Source organism: Coptis chinensis, chromosome 7 (genome assembly GCF_015680905.1).
Source record: "Coptis chinensis isolate HL-2020 chromosome 7, ASM1568090v1, whole genome shotgun sequence".
Taxonomy (NCBI): Eukaryota; Viridiplantae; Streptophyta; class Magnoliopsida; order Ranunculales; family Ranunculaceae; genus Coptis; species Coptis chinensis.
Genome location: NC_141462.1, coordinates 61,201,865 through 61,219,552, shown reverse-complemented (window position 1 = coordinate 61,219,552; position 17,688 = coordinate 61,201,865). Strand labels below are relative to the sequence as shown.

The 17,688-nt window shown below is 34.9% G+C and overlaps 1 protein-coding gene and 2 long non-coding RNA genes across 3 annotated transcripts; all 3 read right to left on the bottom strand.

The window, feature by feature from the left end:
* Nucleotides 1-1,409: 1,409 nt before the first annotated feature.
* LOC147488248 (uncharacterized) lies at nucleotides 1,410-2,185 on the bottom strand. The gene is made up of 3 exons (XR_015203257.1): nucleotides 2,048-2,185; nucleotides 1,807-1,944; nucleotides 1,410-1,714 (listed from the first exon to the last, which is right to left on the bottom strand). It is a non-coding gene; the product is annotated as an uncharacterized LOC147488248 (long non-coding RNA).
* A 1,123-nt stretch (nucleotides 2,186-3,308) lies between these two features.
* On the bottom strand, nucleotides 3,309-4,952 carry LOC147488247 (uncharacterized). The gene is made up of 4 exons (XR_015201838.1): nucleotides 4,828-4,952; nucleotides 4,024-4,102; nucleotides 3,629-3,715; nucleotides 3,309-3,545 (listed from the first exon to the last, which is right to left on the bottom strand). It is a non-coding gene; the product is annotated as an uncharacterized LOC147488247 (long non-coding RNA).
* A 619-nt stretch (nucleotides 4,953-5,571) lies between these two features.
* LOC147488246 (SNF1-related protein kinase regulatory subunit gamma-1-like) lies at nucleotides 5,572-6,626 on the bottom strand. The gene is made up of 2 exons (XM_086572147.1): nucleotides 6,186-6,626; nucleotides 5,572-5,842 (listed from the first exon to the last, which is right to left on the bottom strand). The coding sequence occupies exons 1-2, from the start codon at nucleotides 6,561-6,563 to the stop codon at nucleotides 5,684-5,686; spliced, it is 537 nt and encodes a 178-aa protein (XP_086428273.1). The 5' UTR covers nucleotides 6,564-6,626; the 3' UTR covers nucleotides 5,572-5,683.
* Nucleotides 6,627-17,688: the final 11,062 nt, after the last annotated feature.

The window sequence follows — 17,688 nt, the reverse complement described above, 5'->3', positions numbered from 1 at the left end:
AAATCTAGGTTAGTATACTTATTCTACAAATCCTGTGACACTACACCATAACAGTTTATTTGTAACGGATGCACATCCGTTACAAAAAATATTAGTAACGGTTATTTTTCGTCGACACAAAAGCGTGACAAATATTAGTAACGGATATTAGTAACGGTTATAAAGTGTTAACAAATTTACCAACGGTTATCAAATATTACTAAAATTAATTTCAACAACACTTATCAACCGTTAGTAAATTATTAGTAACGGTTATTAACTTTGTTCTTAATTTATTTACAACAAATGAAAGCGTTAGCAATTTTCATTTCTAACGGATACGTAACCGTTACCTATACTTCTATTAGTAACGGATACATAACCGTAAGCTAAATTTGGAAACATTTGAAAAAAAAAATAATTAAATATTCTGGCCCCAATCATTTTAGCATACATATATCCCACATATTATACACGTCTATCCATCCCACTAAAAAACTTAAACATACACTTAGATACAATAATGAGAAAGAAACATATTATACACAGTCTATCTATCCCACTAAAAACTTAAACATACACTTAGATACAATAATGAGAAAGAAAATACTTAAACCAAACATACTCCATAATTCATTCATAAGTCACAAGTCTTAACTTTGATTATATTTTATTCAACAATGAGATAATAACCAAAAATATAATAACAATCAGTAAACTCATTATGTCTTTTGTAAACAAAATACATAGATAGAATAAGTCCTAATAGCTCGATCTAAAACTTTAAACATTTTGATCTCACATTGTCCTTCCTCTAGCAATCATAAAAGCCATCGACAAAGCAAAACTGCACAATGACACCAAAAAGAAATTAAGAAAATTGAGATGATCGATACATAGTAGTCCACTTTCCATAAGTAAATGCTTGACACACCTAATAAAGTAAATAGCAACAACAAAGGTTCTAAGGAATCCCAATGAATATTAGTTTACACCTTATTAAACAGCCAAATACTATTACAAAAATGCCGATGTGTTTGAAATATGTAAATTCTAATTGTGGGACCAAATTAAACCTAAGACAAAACTGCCTTTAAGCTACCTCGGGATCCGCCACCAAGAGTTTGTTTGTGTATGCTAACAAATTAGTTCAATTAAAAAAAAAAAAACAATGTTTTCTAGTTCAATTAGTTCAACTTTATCTCCTCTCTTTTAAAAGAAACAAAAGACGGGAAGACAATTTCTTCAAAGAAACACAGCGAGAAAATAGCTAAGATGATATGTTTACTACTTCGGCAAAAAGAACTACTTCAGAACAAGCACTTTCTTTATCTTTTACTCAATAAGAAATAGAACCACTCATTACAAATAGCAACAGGAGCTAGAGGGAAGAGGAAATCCATGGGGTCTGGTAGCTAGGTTCCAAATCCTTGGGATCAGCGGAAGTAGGAGAACGTCCTTAAGTTATAGGCTCTTCCCACCTCCGGGAACTCACTTCGACTTATGCGGTTCAGAGTCATTCTCTAGATCTTGGATCCACCAAATGTGCAATGGATTATGTGGTATTCATCCCCTACCCATGCTCCATTATCCTATTCTAAGTTGGAATTAAAAGAGGGGGGTATAGTCGCATGCACTTACCAGTTCAATGATAGCTTTATTTAACTTTTCGAATTGCGGAGTCATCCACTGATTTAACTCTAAAAGTAGGAATTGTGGCTCGGAGTTCAAGTAACTATAAGAAATATAACGATATTTGTAAGAAGTAAGAATTCAAAATATAATTTTTTAAGCAGGAAATAGTAGTAACAGTAAAAGTGAACCTACTCTTCAAGCTTCAAGATCTTTTTCGTTAATAACAAGGTCCATCTTGGAGAGAATATTGACACGGGGTAGTTCAAGCTGAACCATTGCAGAAAATGATGCCATACAACCACTTATAAACTTTGTGACATCTGTCATGAGCTGATGCATATATATAAAAATCAAAAGGTTGCTAAAATGATGAAAATGTAAAGGCATATTTGGAAACACAAGTATTTAAACTCAGCTCAAGAATGAGATGTACCTTGAGTCAAGCAAGTAATTAGGTATGTTAATCATAACAAAAATGAATATGTACTGCAAACAAGTGATTTCAAAAGAAGCAATCAGCAAAACAAAAGACTATTTAACACAAGTTCTAATCTTATATAACTATGAACAACAACAAATAAAATAGAAGCCTTAATTTAAGAGGATGATTAAGAAATAAAATGAAACTTATAGGGTCATTTCTTGTGTTCTAAGCTTATGTAGTTGCCAATTCCTAACTCATAGTTTGCACACGTTACATAAAGAGGTCTTGATGGTAAGCCAGCCCACACAAACAAACAAATTTACATACAAACAAATTTCACAATCACCCTTCACGACCCATCCACCTTGGTATAGTTGAATATGCATTACTTGAGTATATGAAATTAACTTGGCTTGCTGATCTATACACATGTAATCTACCTTAAATGAACCTAACCCTACCATCCAGATCCATAAATAAAAACAATCTAAGTGATTCAACTTCCTCTCAATCCGTGCCTAATCTTTAACTTCAAATGACACCAATTCACTTACCAATGATGAATATATGCTAGCAGTAGGTATACGACTTCCTCCAGTTTACAAAATAAATGGTTTGACAAATCTTTACAAGGTCTATATCAATATTAATCACTTAAAACAATCACCTTATCATCATCAAATCAATTTCAGTGTAACAATGTAAAGTTTCACCTAGAAGAAGCCTACTACATTTATCACTTTATTTAAGGATTGAACAAGTAATGAGATCGACTCAAACAAAATTTCAGATTCGACTTCTTCCATCAAACTTATTATCTTGATGTATATAATACATTAAAATCACAAAGGGCTTCAAGAACAAAGCAAGGCCATTCAAGATAAGTACAAGAACACGTTTAGACACAACCAGAAAATCAAACACTGAAAAACACAATAACACATAAACTAAACTAATTCGAAATTAAAAGGATCTTAACTTTTAATAACTAACTTACTTAAGGCTAAACAAGCACAACAAACAACTATTGAATGAACATATCACACTCTTTTAAGTTTAGCCAAAACCTCATTTTAAAAAAAATTGAAACCATAATTAGTTGTTCCCTCATTTGCTCCATAATACTTCCCTCCTTCAACATAAGCCATAACATGCTACATAACACCAAAAAGAAGAGCAAAAAGAAGATGCATTAAATTAAATTTTAAGAAAAAAGCAACAAGAAAAAGTGATCTTTATTTTCCATGTGTATGTGTGGTTTTGCTTTTACCCGATGACCACTTTCATTCAGGTTCAGGTTTAGGTGACCTTGGTTTAGGAATGCTTCTATGTTTCTTCCTTCCAAATCTTTTTCATCGACCTTGCTCTTAAAACATCATCTTTCTTTGTTCTTTTCGATTGGTACAGTTCTTCCGGACATCTTCCATTTAAGTGCCATAACTAAGTTATGGACTTTCATTTTCTCTAGTGTTTGAAGTCACTTTATTCGATGATAACTTGGTCTTAACTGAAAACAAACCCCAAAATAAAAATAAATCCAATAAAATCATCTAAAATCAGATGAGTATAAGTAGCTGAGAAGAGACTAACTTGTATAGTGTGGTTTTTGAGAAATGGGTGATCAAAGGCTGGTTGATGGGCTTGGTGAACACAGTCTATTGTATCTCCATCTGGACTCTACAACAAAAGGGGATAACAAATATAACACTCATTAGCATTATCCCCATCATTAAAAATAACCAATTATTCAAGCATAAAAAAGGTAAACAAATTACCCCAAAAATTATGGAAATAAACTCTGAAAATTAACACAAAATGAGAAAATAATTAAAACTGAAAAAACAGAAACAACCCCTTGGTCTAAGAAATACAAAAACAGCTCCCATTTTACTGAAAAATGCTAAAAATATCAGGAAATAATTCCAAAGGAGTTAAAATAAACTATGAAAAGTAAAGAAGAGAAAGAGTAGAAGTAGAGAAAGTACATGGATGGTTTTGATAGCAGGTTTGTTTAAGCATTTCAAGTGTTTCTGAGCTTCTAACTTCTGCCTCAAGATACCCATTCTACTACCAAAACAAGACAAAGGAAGTAAACACAAGCAAAAGATCATCACTAGTGCAACAACACTTGATATAGAAGTGGGAAAAAAATCGTCTTGAATTGAAAAATAGTGTGGAAAAAGGGGTACATGGCAAAAATGGGAAGATGTTTTAGCATTTCTTTTAAAGCTAAGTAGTGCTAAAGATTTCAAAACATCATAGAATATACATGTGAGCAACTAAGGTGCTTTGAATCTTGTTACCACCTTCGCAAGATGATAGGCGTATGATAGGTAAGATCTGGTGTGGTTTTATCTAAATGGTCAAGATCTCAGATCTATCACCTGCAAGTACGATCTCCTAGTCGTAACAAATAATGACGCCAGATGATCGGGTGTCCGGTACGGTGTCCTTGGTATCACACTGTTTCTCAGTTAAGTTTCTTTTGCTATGAAACATTGATCATTTTATTCAAACAATCTTTATTGCTTCTAGCAGAACTGGAATATAGAACCACAACAATCGCGGTCGCCGGGCCAAGAAGACGCGTCTCATGCTTGTAAAATCGTGATAAATCAGAAATGCCGTTGGTTTTGCATTAGTCATGCAAAATTTCGGGGAAGCAAGGGTGTTATAGTATCCATCGATAATTAACTAAATTATCCGATGCAGATAAGCTTCACGCATACAAACATACCTATTCTAAAGCAAGTTTCTAATTAAAGATGCGAAGTGAAGTTTGAACTAACCAAGGTACCATTATGAAGGTGATAATGAGCTGAAGTAGATACCCGAACTGAATTAATGCGGATCATGCGGCAAGTCTAAAAGCAAGAACCACTTCATGTGACCTCATAAGATCAATGATGCGGAACTTGTATGTAGATTAGCAAGTTCACCAATTATAAGGTGTCCTACAAAGGCAACCAGATCCTCTAGCAAGCCCCATAAAACTTGTTCCAAGACTAACGGATATTAATGAATAACATTAAACTGTTTGCGTCTTTGTTGTCATCCCATATAATTGGATGGTTTATGGTTAGCATTCACACTAACATAAATCTTGAGGACATACAAATGGTTCAGACACGGGGATAATGTTTACATCTATTCCAACCACCTTATAGTGATAACATATAACTACATATTCCAATCACAAGGCAGCAGAACACAGAAAGCCGGACTTGCAATTTTCTACAAAATTTTACGTAACACGCAAAATCAAAAGGCCATGAAACACACTACAAATGCATAATTTTCCTAACTGCTCTTAGGAGGAATTTCCCATGTACTGGATAGCTTCTTTAGATACCCCTAATTAACAACAAAGAAAAAAGAAAAGAAGTGTCACTTATTGACTTCAACAGAAAGGTGAACTTTATTATTCCATCAGAATGTCCTTCTAGCCATCTACCACTGTTTTCCAGGAGATAATAAATACTCCAACAGGCAGCCATGCTCGAAATTTCAATGCTAAACCTATATAGTAGTAACTCACCTACTCATACGACGTAAAAGGAAGCCCAAAATCAAATATTGGGTGACCTGCAATGTAATCAAACAGTCCCTTCCTTTGCATTGTTGGAGACCTTGCACCACTGCTGACTAGGTAATAAAATTCTTAACGAAAGGATTTCCTGTCTCGGTAATGGGCACACTCCTCAATCTGTACTTTGATAGCAACAACAAGACACTCAACATGGAGCTATCAGTTGCAACAGGAAGAAAAGGAGCCCATCTGAAGGACTTTATGATTTGCTTGACCTAAAATACAAAGACATATTCATTACAAAAATATAGGAAGAGGCCATACAAATCGCAATATGGAATATAAAATGCAACTAAACAACACTGCAACACATAAAAACAATGGTACACCAAAATGCTAAAGGAATATATAGCGAGGAAAGGCTAAACGTACAAAAGAATGCTTTCTTTTCTTTCTTTTTCTTTTCAAAGGATTTACAGAGCATCCCTAAAACTAACATTACAGGTTTCATTTTCAAAAACAATTTTGAATCTAGGTCCTAGGTATTCATAATAATCTATGCAGGTGCGTAATTTTATAAAGTAGCAAGATCTCTACGTAAGACTCGAGTAAGCTTACCGTGGTGGACTTTAAAGGTTCTTCTTGAAGGATAACATTATAAAAATCCATTCCTAAACTATTGGCGGCAGTTGGGCCATCTTTTCCAGTTCTTTTTTCTACAAATATACCCCTAGCCACTGCTGCACCGACAATAGTAGCAGTCAATCCGGCAACTGTAATGGGACCAATAGCACCCACTGCTAGTGCTCCAAGAGCACCGACCGCACCTGCACCTGGTTCAGCTACTGCTGCAGATCCCGCAGACAAAGCAACTGCAGCTAATTCTGCATTTGCCAGAGCCCAGAGAATGATAGCTGAGTAATCTATCATGCCTATATATCTTACCCTCCAATCCGCAGTATTTCCCGCATTTGGATTCTTAACAGGAGCAGACATGATGTTGGCTTCAGATAAAAATTTTACTGCCTTTGCCACAGATGTATTTGCTGGAATTTCTATTACTGAAAAACAGACTATACATTACGAAATCTGACCCAAAGAACCATTGAAACAAAGGAAATAGAACTCCACTGCTCTAACGAACCATTAAAAATAATTCCAGATCCATAAAACATGACAACAGAATTATTTTCAGCAAAATATATTAAACAAGCAAAGACACTTATCGAAAGTAATATATATGGACACATATCATACATTGATCGACAAAGATTGCATTTCAAATGCATGTTGTGTAAATTTAATGTAACTTATATGAACTATATAATAAAGTTAATAACCATATGACTGCCAACCATAAAAAGAACCAAAATTACCATTTCCACTAGAAACTAAACATGAAAGGACCATATATGAAGCTATAAAGATACAATCTTTTACATAATAATTTAAAGTAATTCAACCAAACCCATGAGCTAAAAGCCTAATGTCAAAAACCGTTACACTAAAAACACTACATTAGTTGTTACCTTGAGCAGATCAAGGGCATATTAAGAAGCAACAACATCAATTAATGGCAACATGCACCTTCAAAAACTGAAAATGCCGAACCCCAAATAATGAAATCGACAAAGAATAATCAAAATTAAGTAAATTGGTTCGAAACCAAAGTATTAAAAACTCAAAAAGGCAAGAAATTAGTACCTGGATGAACAAAGAAATGGAAAAGCTCTCATCTTGTCTGATATTTGAATTAGAATCTTCAGAAATAGAGAAACTTGTTACTTAGAAATTAATATTTAACGACCAAAATTAAACATGTTCAGCAGATAAGGAAAACCACAACAACGACCAATAGTTACTTACCTATGTTAAAGAGAACCTTTTGTTCAATAGATCGAACAATTATGCCTAAAATGACTCTCGAAATCCTAGCCATACAAAACCAAAACGAAAATCAAAACCCTAGCCACCCAAAACCAAAATCAAAAGTCCAGACAATTTGTAGGAGGAGGAAGGAAGAAGAAGAGCACGAAGGAGAGGAAGACTCACTGAGTGAGGAACAACCTTACGGTTTATGTTTTTTCTCTTTTCCACTTTTTGATGAGCGGCGAGATGTGAAGAACTCCCGCTTAAGTTTTCCTTTTTTTTCCAACCTGATTTTTCTTTTCTTTTTTCCATTTCACAATTTCTAACATATAGGGAAACGTCACTAAATATCTCAAGAAATGTTAGAAAATAATTCAAGTATATCAACAACGGTTGATAGTATTTCTAACGGATTATAAATGTGAATAATTTGCTAACGGATGAATAAGTGTTACTAATATAAAAACTCAAATGTTGCAAAATCACCCAAATGGTGTAGTGTGAGAATATAGCCTAAAGCCTTCTTTGAGTGAAATATTTGAGAAATGACACAAGGGAGAAGTAAATTCCGAATAGAGAAATCACACGTCCACTTGCTTGATCACTATGCCATATCCTAAGTGAGTATTTAGGCCCTCTTTGGATCGATATAGCTAGAAATTCAAACTTATATGAAATTATTTTCCGCTAGTCGCCCCTCTGAGCCTTTCTTTAGCCTTTCATAAACTGCAAATCCTTTACCCTTTTACAAAATAAAATTAAAAAATAAAAATAAAAAATATTTAGCCTACCCATCTTTGAATGAGTTTGAGAATAGAGATGAAATGAAGAATATAAAAGAGAAAGACCTGTGAAACCAAGAATTTGTTAGTTGCTTCAAATAAAAAAAGAAAGTTTCCATCCAAAGAAATGAAAAAATAAATAAATAAAGAGTTAGAACTCCAAAAACAGAATCAAAGGAGTCAAAAGCCAAAAGGAAAACGAAAAAAAAAAATTAGCTAAGGATGGAAACAAAGTGTAGAAGCAAAGTAAGAACAAGGTTTTCTCTAGTTATATAATACGAAGACTCTATTATCTCAGACTGGTTCTTTTCGAATATCCATTTCCTTCTTTCTTAAACCATCTCCTAATCCCTGCAACACCTAGTAAAGACCTCTAGCTCAATTAGGAATAGGTTAGTGTGATAGTATGTGGCAGATGTGTTTGATCGACTTCGACTTTCTTGTGTGTCATTGAGATTGTAAGGTAAAGTGTGCCACTGCACACTGGAGTAGTGAAACTTGAGCGGAAAAATCAGAGTGTTTTTGTCTTGACATTTATGTGAGGACCTACTTATAGACGCTATTCCAAGGTTTCAGAAACGGACTTGTTATTGCATTTCATAGCATAGTTTATTATATATATATGTTTATTCGTAGATGATTAATTATTATGCATATATTAGCTTTGGTTTCAACTTGACTATTCTGTATTCATTGCTAGTGAGATGGATAGATATCTGAGAATAAGTAAGGAAACAATAGTTTTATTTCTTAGTCGTTGTAGTATAGATGAAGTTTGTGAGTACCTTCACTGGAAAAGTCTCACGAGGCTATAACTAATCCACTAGGGAATTCCAGTGGTTTAAGGCCTTGTTGCATATGGTTAATGCAATTGCACTTGGCGAAACGAGATTAGTTAGAACTCCATTTTTGGTCATTTATTCTAATTTCTCATATTTGCTTAAGGATAAGCAAAATGCTATTTGGGGGTGGTTTGATAAGAGCCCAAAACTGTAGTTTTAACTCTTTAACAATATTACTTTTAGACCAATTATGTGATTAATAAGTAAGAGTTAGTGCTGTTATCGTGCTCTCGTGTATTTCAGGCATTGGAGTCAAATATATAAAGAAATGCGTCTCTTTTGCAAGATAAAGGAGAAAAGGTTCATTGCTAAGAAGTTCTATGATTAAAAGCCAAGATTCAAGGGGAAAAAACCTTTTCAAAGCCCGATAAAAGCTAAAAAGTCAAAGTCAACGCGGGCAGAAATAGCGCACAAAAGTCAACAAAACTTCCATAGGTCGCATCCTTAAACTCAGACCTCTGAATTGGGCCTACCATATGTCAAAACGACCGGCTCGGAACGAGCTTTCTAATGGTCTAAGTCTTGACCTAATCAGAGGAGAAAAATTGGACAAAAAGTCTATTGAAGTCATGTCCAATTCAAAACCTCTTTATGGATTGAAGTAATGAGGTTTTGGGCTCAATTTTCCGGCCCAAAACATAGCTCCTAATCCCATGCATGAAATTGTGGATCTAGCCTCTTCTATATAAAGAGGACTAAGGCTTAACTCTTAAGTAACTTTGTTTAATAATTCAATACTTAGTCTTAATTTTATAGTTAGTTATTCATAAACTTAGTTCTAAATTAGTTTTAATTTAGTTTTAATTCAGTTTTGAATCATTAGACTCTCTTTCAATTAGATTAATAAAGTAATTGGTATTCTTTCAATAATGTCTTGTTCTTATTCCAAAATGATAGTTTGATGAATCAAGGCTAAAACCTCCATTAGAGGGGTTGAGAAAGCCTTGATAAAAACTTGATTATGTTAGTATAGATGTAGTTGTGATGATCTATTCCACTCTAGAAAGTAATTAGTTCACCATGGGAATGGGTTTAATTGCTTCACATGCTAATTGTTAGTTGGTAGAGATTACTATAAACAATTAGGGATTAGAAAGACCCAATTGTTATGTGAAAACATTATGATTCAGATTACAACTATTCTATGCTAGTTTATTAAGTCGAATCAAGGTGGAATCAAATTCCTCTAATTCCTTCCCATATTCACATCGTAGTTTTGCATTGCCGTCATTTGATTTATAACATCTTGATTAGTTAATTCACCATCTTAGTTAAATTTCATTTTATTACTCTCATCGATTTTGTTAGAATTAATGAACTAAGAAACGTTACATCTAAACGAGCTAGGAGTGGAACGAATTCTCTACTCCAAATATTGCATTGATAACGAGAGTAGAACTTTGATACATTAGAGTAAAAATTCATTTAGTTTTACTTATTCTTGAGTTTAATTAGTTAAGTCTAGGTAAAACTATCGTTTTTAAAGTTATCACACCACAAAGAGGAAAACCAACATACCTAAAGAAGCCTTCTTAACATAACAGTTTCCCTCTTTATCTGAGCACAATGGAATCGTTAAGTACAAGGACCCTGGTCATCCTACTAAACAATGCACCCTAGGTGATACTTTCACCACAACTGCTTTTCTAGATCTAGGAGCGAATGTTAACTTACTCCCATTTTACCTTTATAAACAACTAGGTATACATGATCTAAAACCGATTAAAATGACTTTACAGTTAGCCGATCGTTCGATTAAGTATCCTAAGGGCACAATTGAAAATATTCTTGTTAAAGTTCAAGACTTCTATTATCCAGCCGATTTTGTCATTCTAGACACAGAAGTTGCTCATGACTCTGTTCCTATCATCTTAGGGTGCCCTTTCTTGGCAACTACCAATGCCTTCATTAATTATTGTGATAGTTCGATGTTCATTTCCTTTGGAAACCTTGTTGTTGAGGTAAATGTTTTTAAGATGATACAACAGACACCAGACACGACAATAGATGGAGAAATTAGGATGATAGAGAGCTTTGCCCAAGATTACTTTAACAAAACTTTTCTAGAAAATCAGATGCACCAATTCCTTTCCTTTGGAAATACTGAGGATTCTTACATCCAAGAAGTACATGCCCTCTTAGAATCTATTCCTATCCATGACCCCTCAATAAATCTAGCTCCTGAGTTTGAACAACTCATTCCTGAACAAATCTGCGTTGTAGAGGAGGAAAAGCTTCCTGAATCCCTCATTCCCACCCCTGAGCTTAAACCTCTTCCCATCGAGTTAAAGTATATTCATCAAAATTTAGATGGCACTCATCCGATTATTATATCATCTCAGTTATCTGCTACTAAAGAGGCAAATTTGATTAGGGTTATTCATGAACACTGTTCTGCAATTGGTTGGTCTTTAGACGATATTAAGGGTATTGACCATAGTGTATGAAAACATCACATACATTTCGAGGATAATGCGAAAACCTCCCATGAGCCACAACGTCGTTTGAACCCTGCCATGAAAGTGGTAGTTAGAGCGGAAGTTTTGAGATTACTCAATGATGGCATTATATACCCCATCTCAGATAGTGAATGGGTGAGCCCGGCCAGTTCATGTAGTCCCTAAGAAATCAGGTGTTACAGTCATTCCGTAATGCTAACGGAGCGTTAGTTTCCACCCGAGTTCCTATAATGTGGCGGATTTGTGTTGATTATATGAAGCTTAATGCTATGACACGTAATGATCACTTTCCTTTACCCTTTGTCAACCAAATGCTTATATGTCTAGCCGGCCATGCTTACTATTATTTTTTAGATGGCTACTCTGGCTATTTCCAGATTATTATTGACCCTGACGACCAAGAGACGACTACATTCACATGTTCCTTCATTACATATGTATATAAATGAATGCCCTTTGGCCTTTGTAATGCACCTGATACTTTCCAACGTTGTATGCTACATATTTTTAGCAACATGGTGGAGAAATTAATGGAAGTATTTATGGATGATTTTTCCACTCATGGTCATTCCTTTGAAGATTGTCTTTCAAATCTTTCTAAAGTTTTGAAACGATGTCAGGAAAAGAACTTAGTCTTAAATTGGGAAAAATGTCATTTTATGGTCACTAAAGGCATAGTTTTAGGTCATATTGTTTCTAAGAATGGAATAGAAATAGATAAAGCTAAATTATATAAGATTTATACAGACATTTCATAAAAGATTTTTCAAAAATAGCTAAGCCTTTAACAAAATTGCTTTTAAAAGATGCCATTTTTTATTTTAATTATGATTGCAAACAGGCTTTTGAAACTTTAAAAGCCGCTTTAACCTCTACACCTATCATACAACCACCAGACTGGTCTAAACCTTTTGAACTTATGTGTGATGCTAGTGATTATGTCGTTGGTGCTGTGTTAGGACAGAAGTTAGATAATAAATTCCCAGTTATTTTTTATGCTAGTAAAACCTTAAATTATGCTCAACATAATTACACTACTACTGAAAAGGAATTTCTAGCTGTTGTCTATGCCTTAGATAAGTTTCGTCCCTACTTGGTTGGCTCTATGACTATCGTCTATGCAGACCATGCCACGCTTAGGTACCTTCTTGCGAAGAAGGATGCTAAATAGAGATTGATCTATTCGATTCTTCTCCTAACTGAATTTACATTAGAAATTAAGGATAAAAAAGGAGCTGAAAATGTAGTTGCAGATCATTTCTCTAGGTTAACTAATGTGGATGACAGTGATTCCAAATGGATATCTGACTCTTTTCTGGATGAGGATTTTTATTCAATTTTTTCTGCACCTTGGTATACAAACATTGTTAATTTTTTAATGTCCAAGATCATTCATGATATATGGTCCAGGAATGAATGTAAGAGATTTTTGGCCAAAGTTAAGTTTTACTACTGGGATGAACCCTACTTAAGTATTGTGCAGATCAGATAATTCGTCGTTGTATTTCCCAGTAGGAGCACAATGAAGTCTTATCCTTCTGCCATGAACAGTCATGCAGGGTCATTTTAATGGAAAGAAAACTGCCGCCAAGTTCTTTATTGTTGTTTTCATTGGACGACCTTGTTTCAAGATGCCCATGCACACTACAAAGCGTGTATTAGATATCAACAACTTTGGCATATTACTCAACATAATATGATACCCTTAAATCCTATTCTCATAAAGGAGATTTTTAATGTTTGGGGTATTGATTTCATTGGTCCGTTTCCCGTCTCGCATGGTTTCATTCATATTATTGTAGCTGTAGAATACGTTTCTAAATGGATTGAAGCCATGGCTTGTCATAGTAATGACCATAAAGTTGTAGTATTGTTTATGAAGGAGTATATCTTCTCACGTTTCGGCGTACCTAAGGCCATCATTAGTGATGGAGGAAAATATTTTTGTAACAGAGTTGTTAAAGCTTTAGTCAAGAAATATAGAGTTACCCATAAGGTGGTGACTCCGTATAACCCATACACTAGTGGTCAAGTAGAGGTGTCTAATAGAGAAATAAAAAAGATCTTAGAAATGATAGTTAATCCTGATAGGAAAGACTAGTCTAGACACCTAACAGATGTTTTATGGGCATATAGAACGACTTTTAAAACACCTATTGGCATGTCAGCCTACTGCTTAGTTTTTGGTAAACCTTGTCACTTTCCTGTTGAGTTGGAATACCGTGCCCTGTGGGTTATTAAAAGTTTAAATTTCAACATTAACGCTGGCTGGTGTCAAGCACAAATTACAATTAAATGAGCTTGAAGAAATTTGTAGCAATTCTTACGATCTCGCGAAGGATTATAAAACTAACATGAAATGTATTTATGATAAAAATATTTTGCGTAAAGAGTTTGACCTTGACCAAAAAAATTTGCTATATAACTCACGTTTGCATATTTTTCCTAGTAAATTAAAAACACGTTGGTCAGGACCTTTCCTGGTTACTAATGTCACCCCTCATGGGGCAATGACCTTGGTTAATCCTAAAGATAATAGTACCTTTAAAGTTAATGGCCAACATTTAAAACATTTCCACGAATTAAGGTCGCCAGCTGTAGAAGAAACCATTTTACAAGACCCTGTTTATGAGGACTGACCCTCTATGTTTGGTGTGCTTCCTATCCATATTCCATATTTTGGGAGTGCTCCATTAAGGTAACCGGACCCTCCTTTCAGAGTGTGTGGTTGTAAGTGAATGATCCTTAGTCCACGTTCATGTAATTCACGTATTCCAATCTTGCACTTTTTTCTCATTTCTTTTGAGTAATGTTTCTTTATGGAGTGATTTACATTTTTACTTGCTTTGATTCTATTATTTTCAAAAATTATTTTCATAAAAATTAGAAAATATAAAACCCATAAATATTAGATAGATTAATAAGTTTAGGGTATCTGACTTTAAACGATCCACATTTTCACCACAACAAATTTTTTTCATCCTATTCCAAAATTTTGTTTGTGGGTGGATAATCACCCAACCTTGTTCTCTCAATTTCTTCACTTTGTTTATGCTGCCTTTTAGTCATATAAATTCGTGTGACACAATGTAGTCTTCTAGATTTTCCTTTGCCCTCATAATTTATGTCATTTACGCATTTTGAGGCATTCTTCCATCACCTTAGGAGTCACCTACGGTTAGATTTTAGTTTTTCCTTGATCATTAGATATCATTCTTCATGTTCATCATTTTCATAGCTCATTCGCAAAAATCGGACCGCTAACAAATCGGGTATCTTAGTTTTAATTTTTAAGACACAGTAAGACATGATGGGTATTTCATAAAAGATTTAGGTTTGGGCCAAAAATTTATTTTCCACCCAAACACATGATATTTACACCCCACCGACCATCCCATTTTACCACGAGCCCCAGCCTAATTTCTTCATCTTCACCAAACAAAATAGATTTGACATAAATCGAGTAGAGCGCGACCCACACCTATCCAAACCTAAATCCAAACGTGACTCACGCCTTCATCTAAATAGACCTTTTCAAGTTTTTTACAACACCTTCCCCTCATCATCCCCTACTTATACCTCTACCCGTTTTCAACTTTCAACCTACCAATGGCCCAACCAGCAAAAATCATGCCAGAATTCGCATTCAACGCAAACCAATTCCAACCATTTTACAGTACAGAGATGCATGCTAGAGGGTGGGATAGAATGTGGTACTCTACTGATGAGTACTACCATGAGGATTTGGTTTTGAGATTTTATCGTAATAATAAGAGGATAACTCCTTATGGGAAGCTGTTTGTGGATTTGGATGGAGTTCAAATGGATGTGACACATGATTTGCTAGCATCCATCATTAGGATACCCGTGAAACAGGTCACCCTAACCTTATAGAGATCCCAGTTTGATAGAGTGCATCAGCTGATGCTAGAGATGCTGCTCGATGGTCGATACAACAGTCGTTCTCACTGTGTCAGGCAACAATAGCTTAGGATTAACCTGTTGGCTGTGACGCACTAGGCAAGAACCTCTGTAACACTTCAAAGCTGAGTGACATCAGCTTGTCATTCCTGCACGTCCTTTGGGTTTTCCAAAACAGGAGGTATGGTTTTTGCCTCATTGATTTTCTACATGAAAAGCTTATGGCTGTAGGCTTGACCATTGCACCCCTACCTGTTTTAGTAACTAAGATTATGTTATCTTGGGGTTACGTGCCTGAGTCACCTAGGACTCATATTAAGCTTCACTCAAATGCCAAGGCGTATAGTGAATGTATCCAAAGGCATTGGACACTGCCTGAAGAGAGGGTTGATGGTATAGATTAGGGGGAAGAGGATGAATATCCTGCTTGTTTTGTTGAGAATGCTATGGATTGTGCTTCTTCTAATTTTGCTGATTTTTTACTACTCCATAGTGGGATGCGTACACTTTATGATCACTAGCAAACCCTAAGTGAGCTCTGTGACTCGATACAGAAGCGCCAGGGTTCCATTCAACGTCTTCACCAAACCTTAGAGTAGAAAATTCAGACCCTGGATGACAAACAGGCTGACATGCTTAATACTTTAGAGAATATGGAACAAGAGCAACAACAATAACAGGATGCGTAGGCAGCTCTTCAGGCCGAGGTCTTGAGACATTTTCCCCAACCCAGAGGTTTGTCTTCTTCTTCTGACTCTAGACGTGAGTGTCGTCGTCGTCGTTCTGATGGTTCTAGACCATCTTCTTCTCAGGGATAGATCATTTCTTTTTGAATTATTGTGATGCATTTGATTTAGATTTATTTTTGTTTTGTAATAACTATTTAATTTCTGTTCTTGTTTTAATTTCAGTAACTTAGTTTAATTATTTGTTAATTGCATTTTCTTTAAGTTAAGTAGTTAATATTTGTTTATGTGATTGCTCTACTATGCATGTATCGTTAAATTTAATGCATGATTAATCACATAATCTTTACCATATAGTTTTGTTGCATATCAGCCTGTTTAGGTATTTTAATTAAATTATATCTTGAACCCCACCTCTCAAATTGTTTGGGGGTAGTATATTTAAATTTAGCACAATGTATGTGTACGTATGAAAAGTCTTGGGCCTTGTTTAAATTAATTGGGATCCACAATGTAATTAGGTACCTGATATTTTGAGGAATTTCAAAATTTTGTGGAATTTCATAAGCTAATATAATAGAGAAAACCCATTATATGCAACCCATGGGCCTTGTTTTATTCAATTGGGATCCATAATATAATTAGGAACCTTAAATTTCGTGGAATATCAAAATTTCATGAAATTTCGGAAGCTAATCATATATTTAAATTCTGAAATCAAAAATAGAATTCATGTGTTAGAAACTATTCCTAAAAATATGTTTTTGCACATCTTTTTATTTAGCTACCATCCGACCTTAAACTTAGCAACTAAACACTATAAAAATAATCTCTAAGTATGCTCTTCCACAACTAAAATCCTTAAACACATCGCTGCATCTCAGAGTGCGCACAAGCCTTATCCAAGAGCAGAAATAACACGCACCACCCTTATATAATTGATTATCATAATTTACTTAATCGCGCCCCGTGCCCTCCAAAGGCTTATTTCGCGTGCCCGCTCAGAGTTCCTGGTTTTTCTTCTCTAACTTCCAATACTTAATTTCATTATTTGGTTGCTATGACTACTCCAAAAGTTATACTAGAACAATTTTTTGAGGATCTATTTCTCAATAACAAGTTCGGTGCATACTTTGATGAGATGATAATGAAGCACGATTGGTCCACCCTACTGGTAAGACCTGATCAAACTTATTCTCCTACCCTTACTAAATATTTTTATGAGCATGTTGAATTCTTTACACGCTCTCATGGAGAACAGGCTATCGGAGTAATGTTAGATGACGAACCCTTTGAATTGACTAAGTACTTAGTTTCATTTTCATTAGGAATTCCTATCCCTGCCCAACACACCCATATTACTTATATAGATGATAATGCCAACCATTATGACTAGGTAAACTTCCATGATACCTATGGTGCGGGTATATTCCAAGTAGAACACCAAGGCCAACGAAATGTATCCTTATAAAGCATGGCCCTTAATATAGGCCTTGCTATGCATTTCCTTAAGTTAAATGTCCTAGGAGATTGGCACTTCAAATCTGCGGATTCTACCATAT

Bases quoted from the DNA above. Each gene is read 5' to 3' on its own strand.
- LOC147488246 (XM_086572147.1), bottom strand. From the start codon at position 6,563: ATGTCTGCTCCTGTTAAGAATCCAAATGCGGGAAATACTGCGGATTGG. The intron at 5,843-6,185 runs GTAAGCTTACTC...TTTGTATTTTAG, and splicing joins AACCTTTAAAGTCCACCACG to GTCAAGCAAATCATAAAGTC.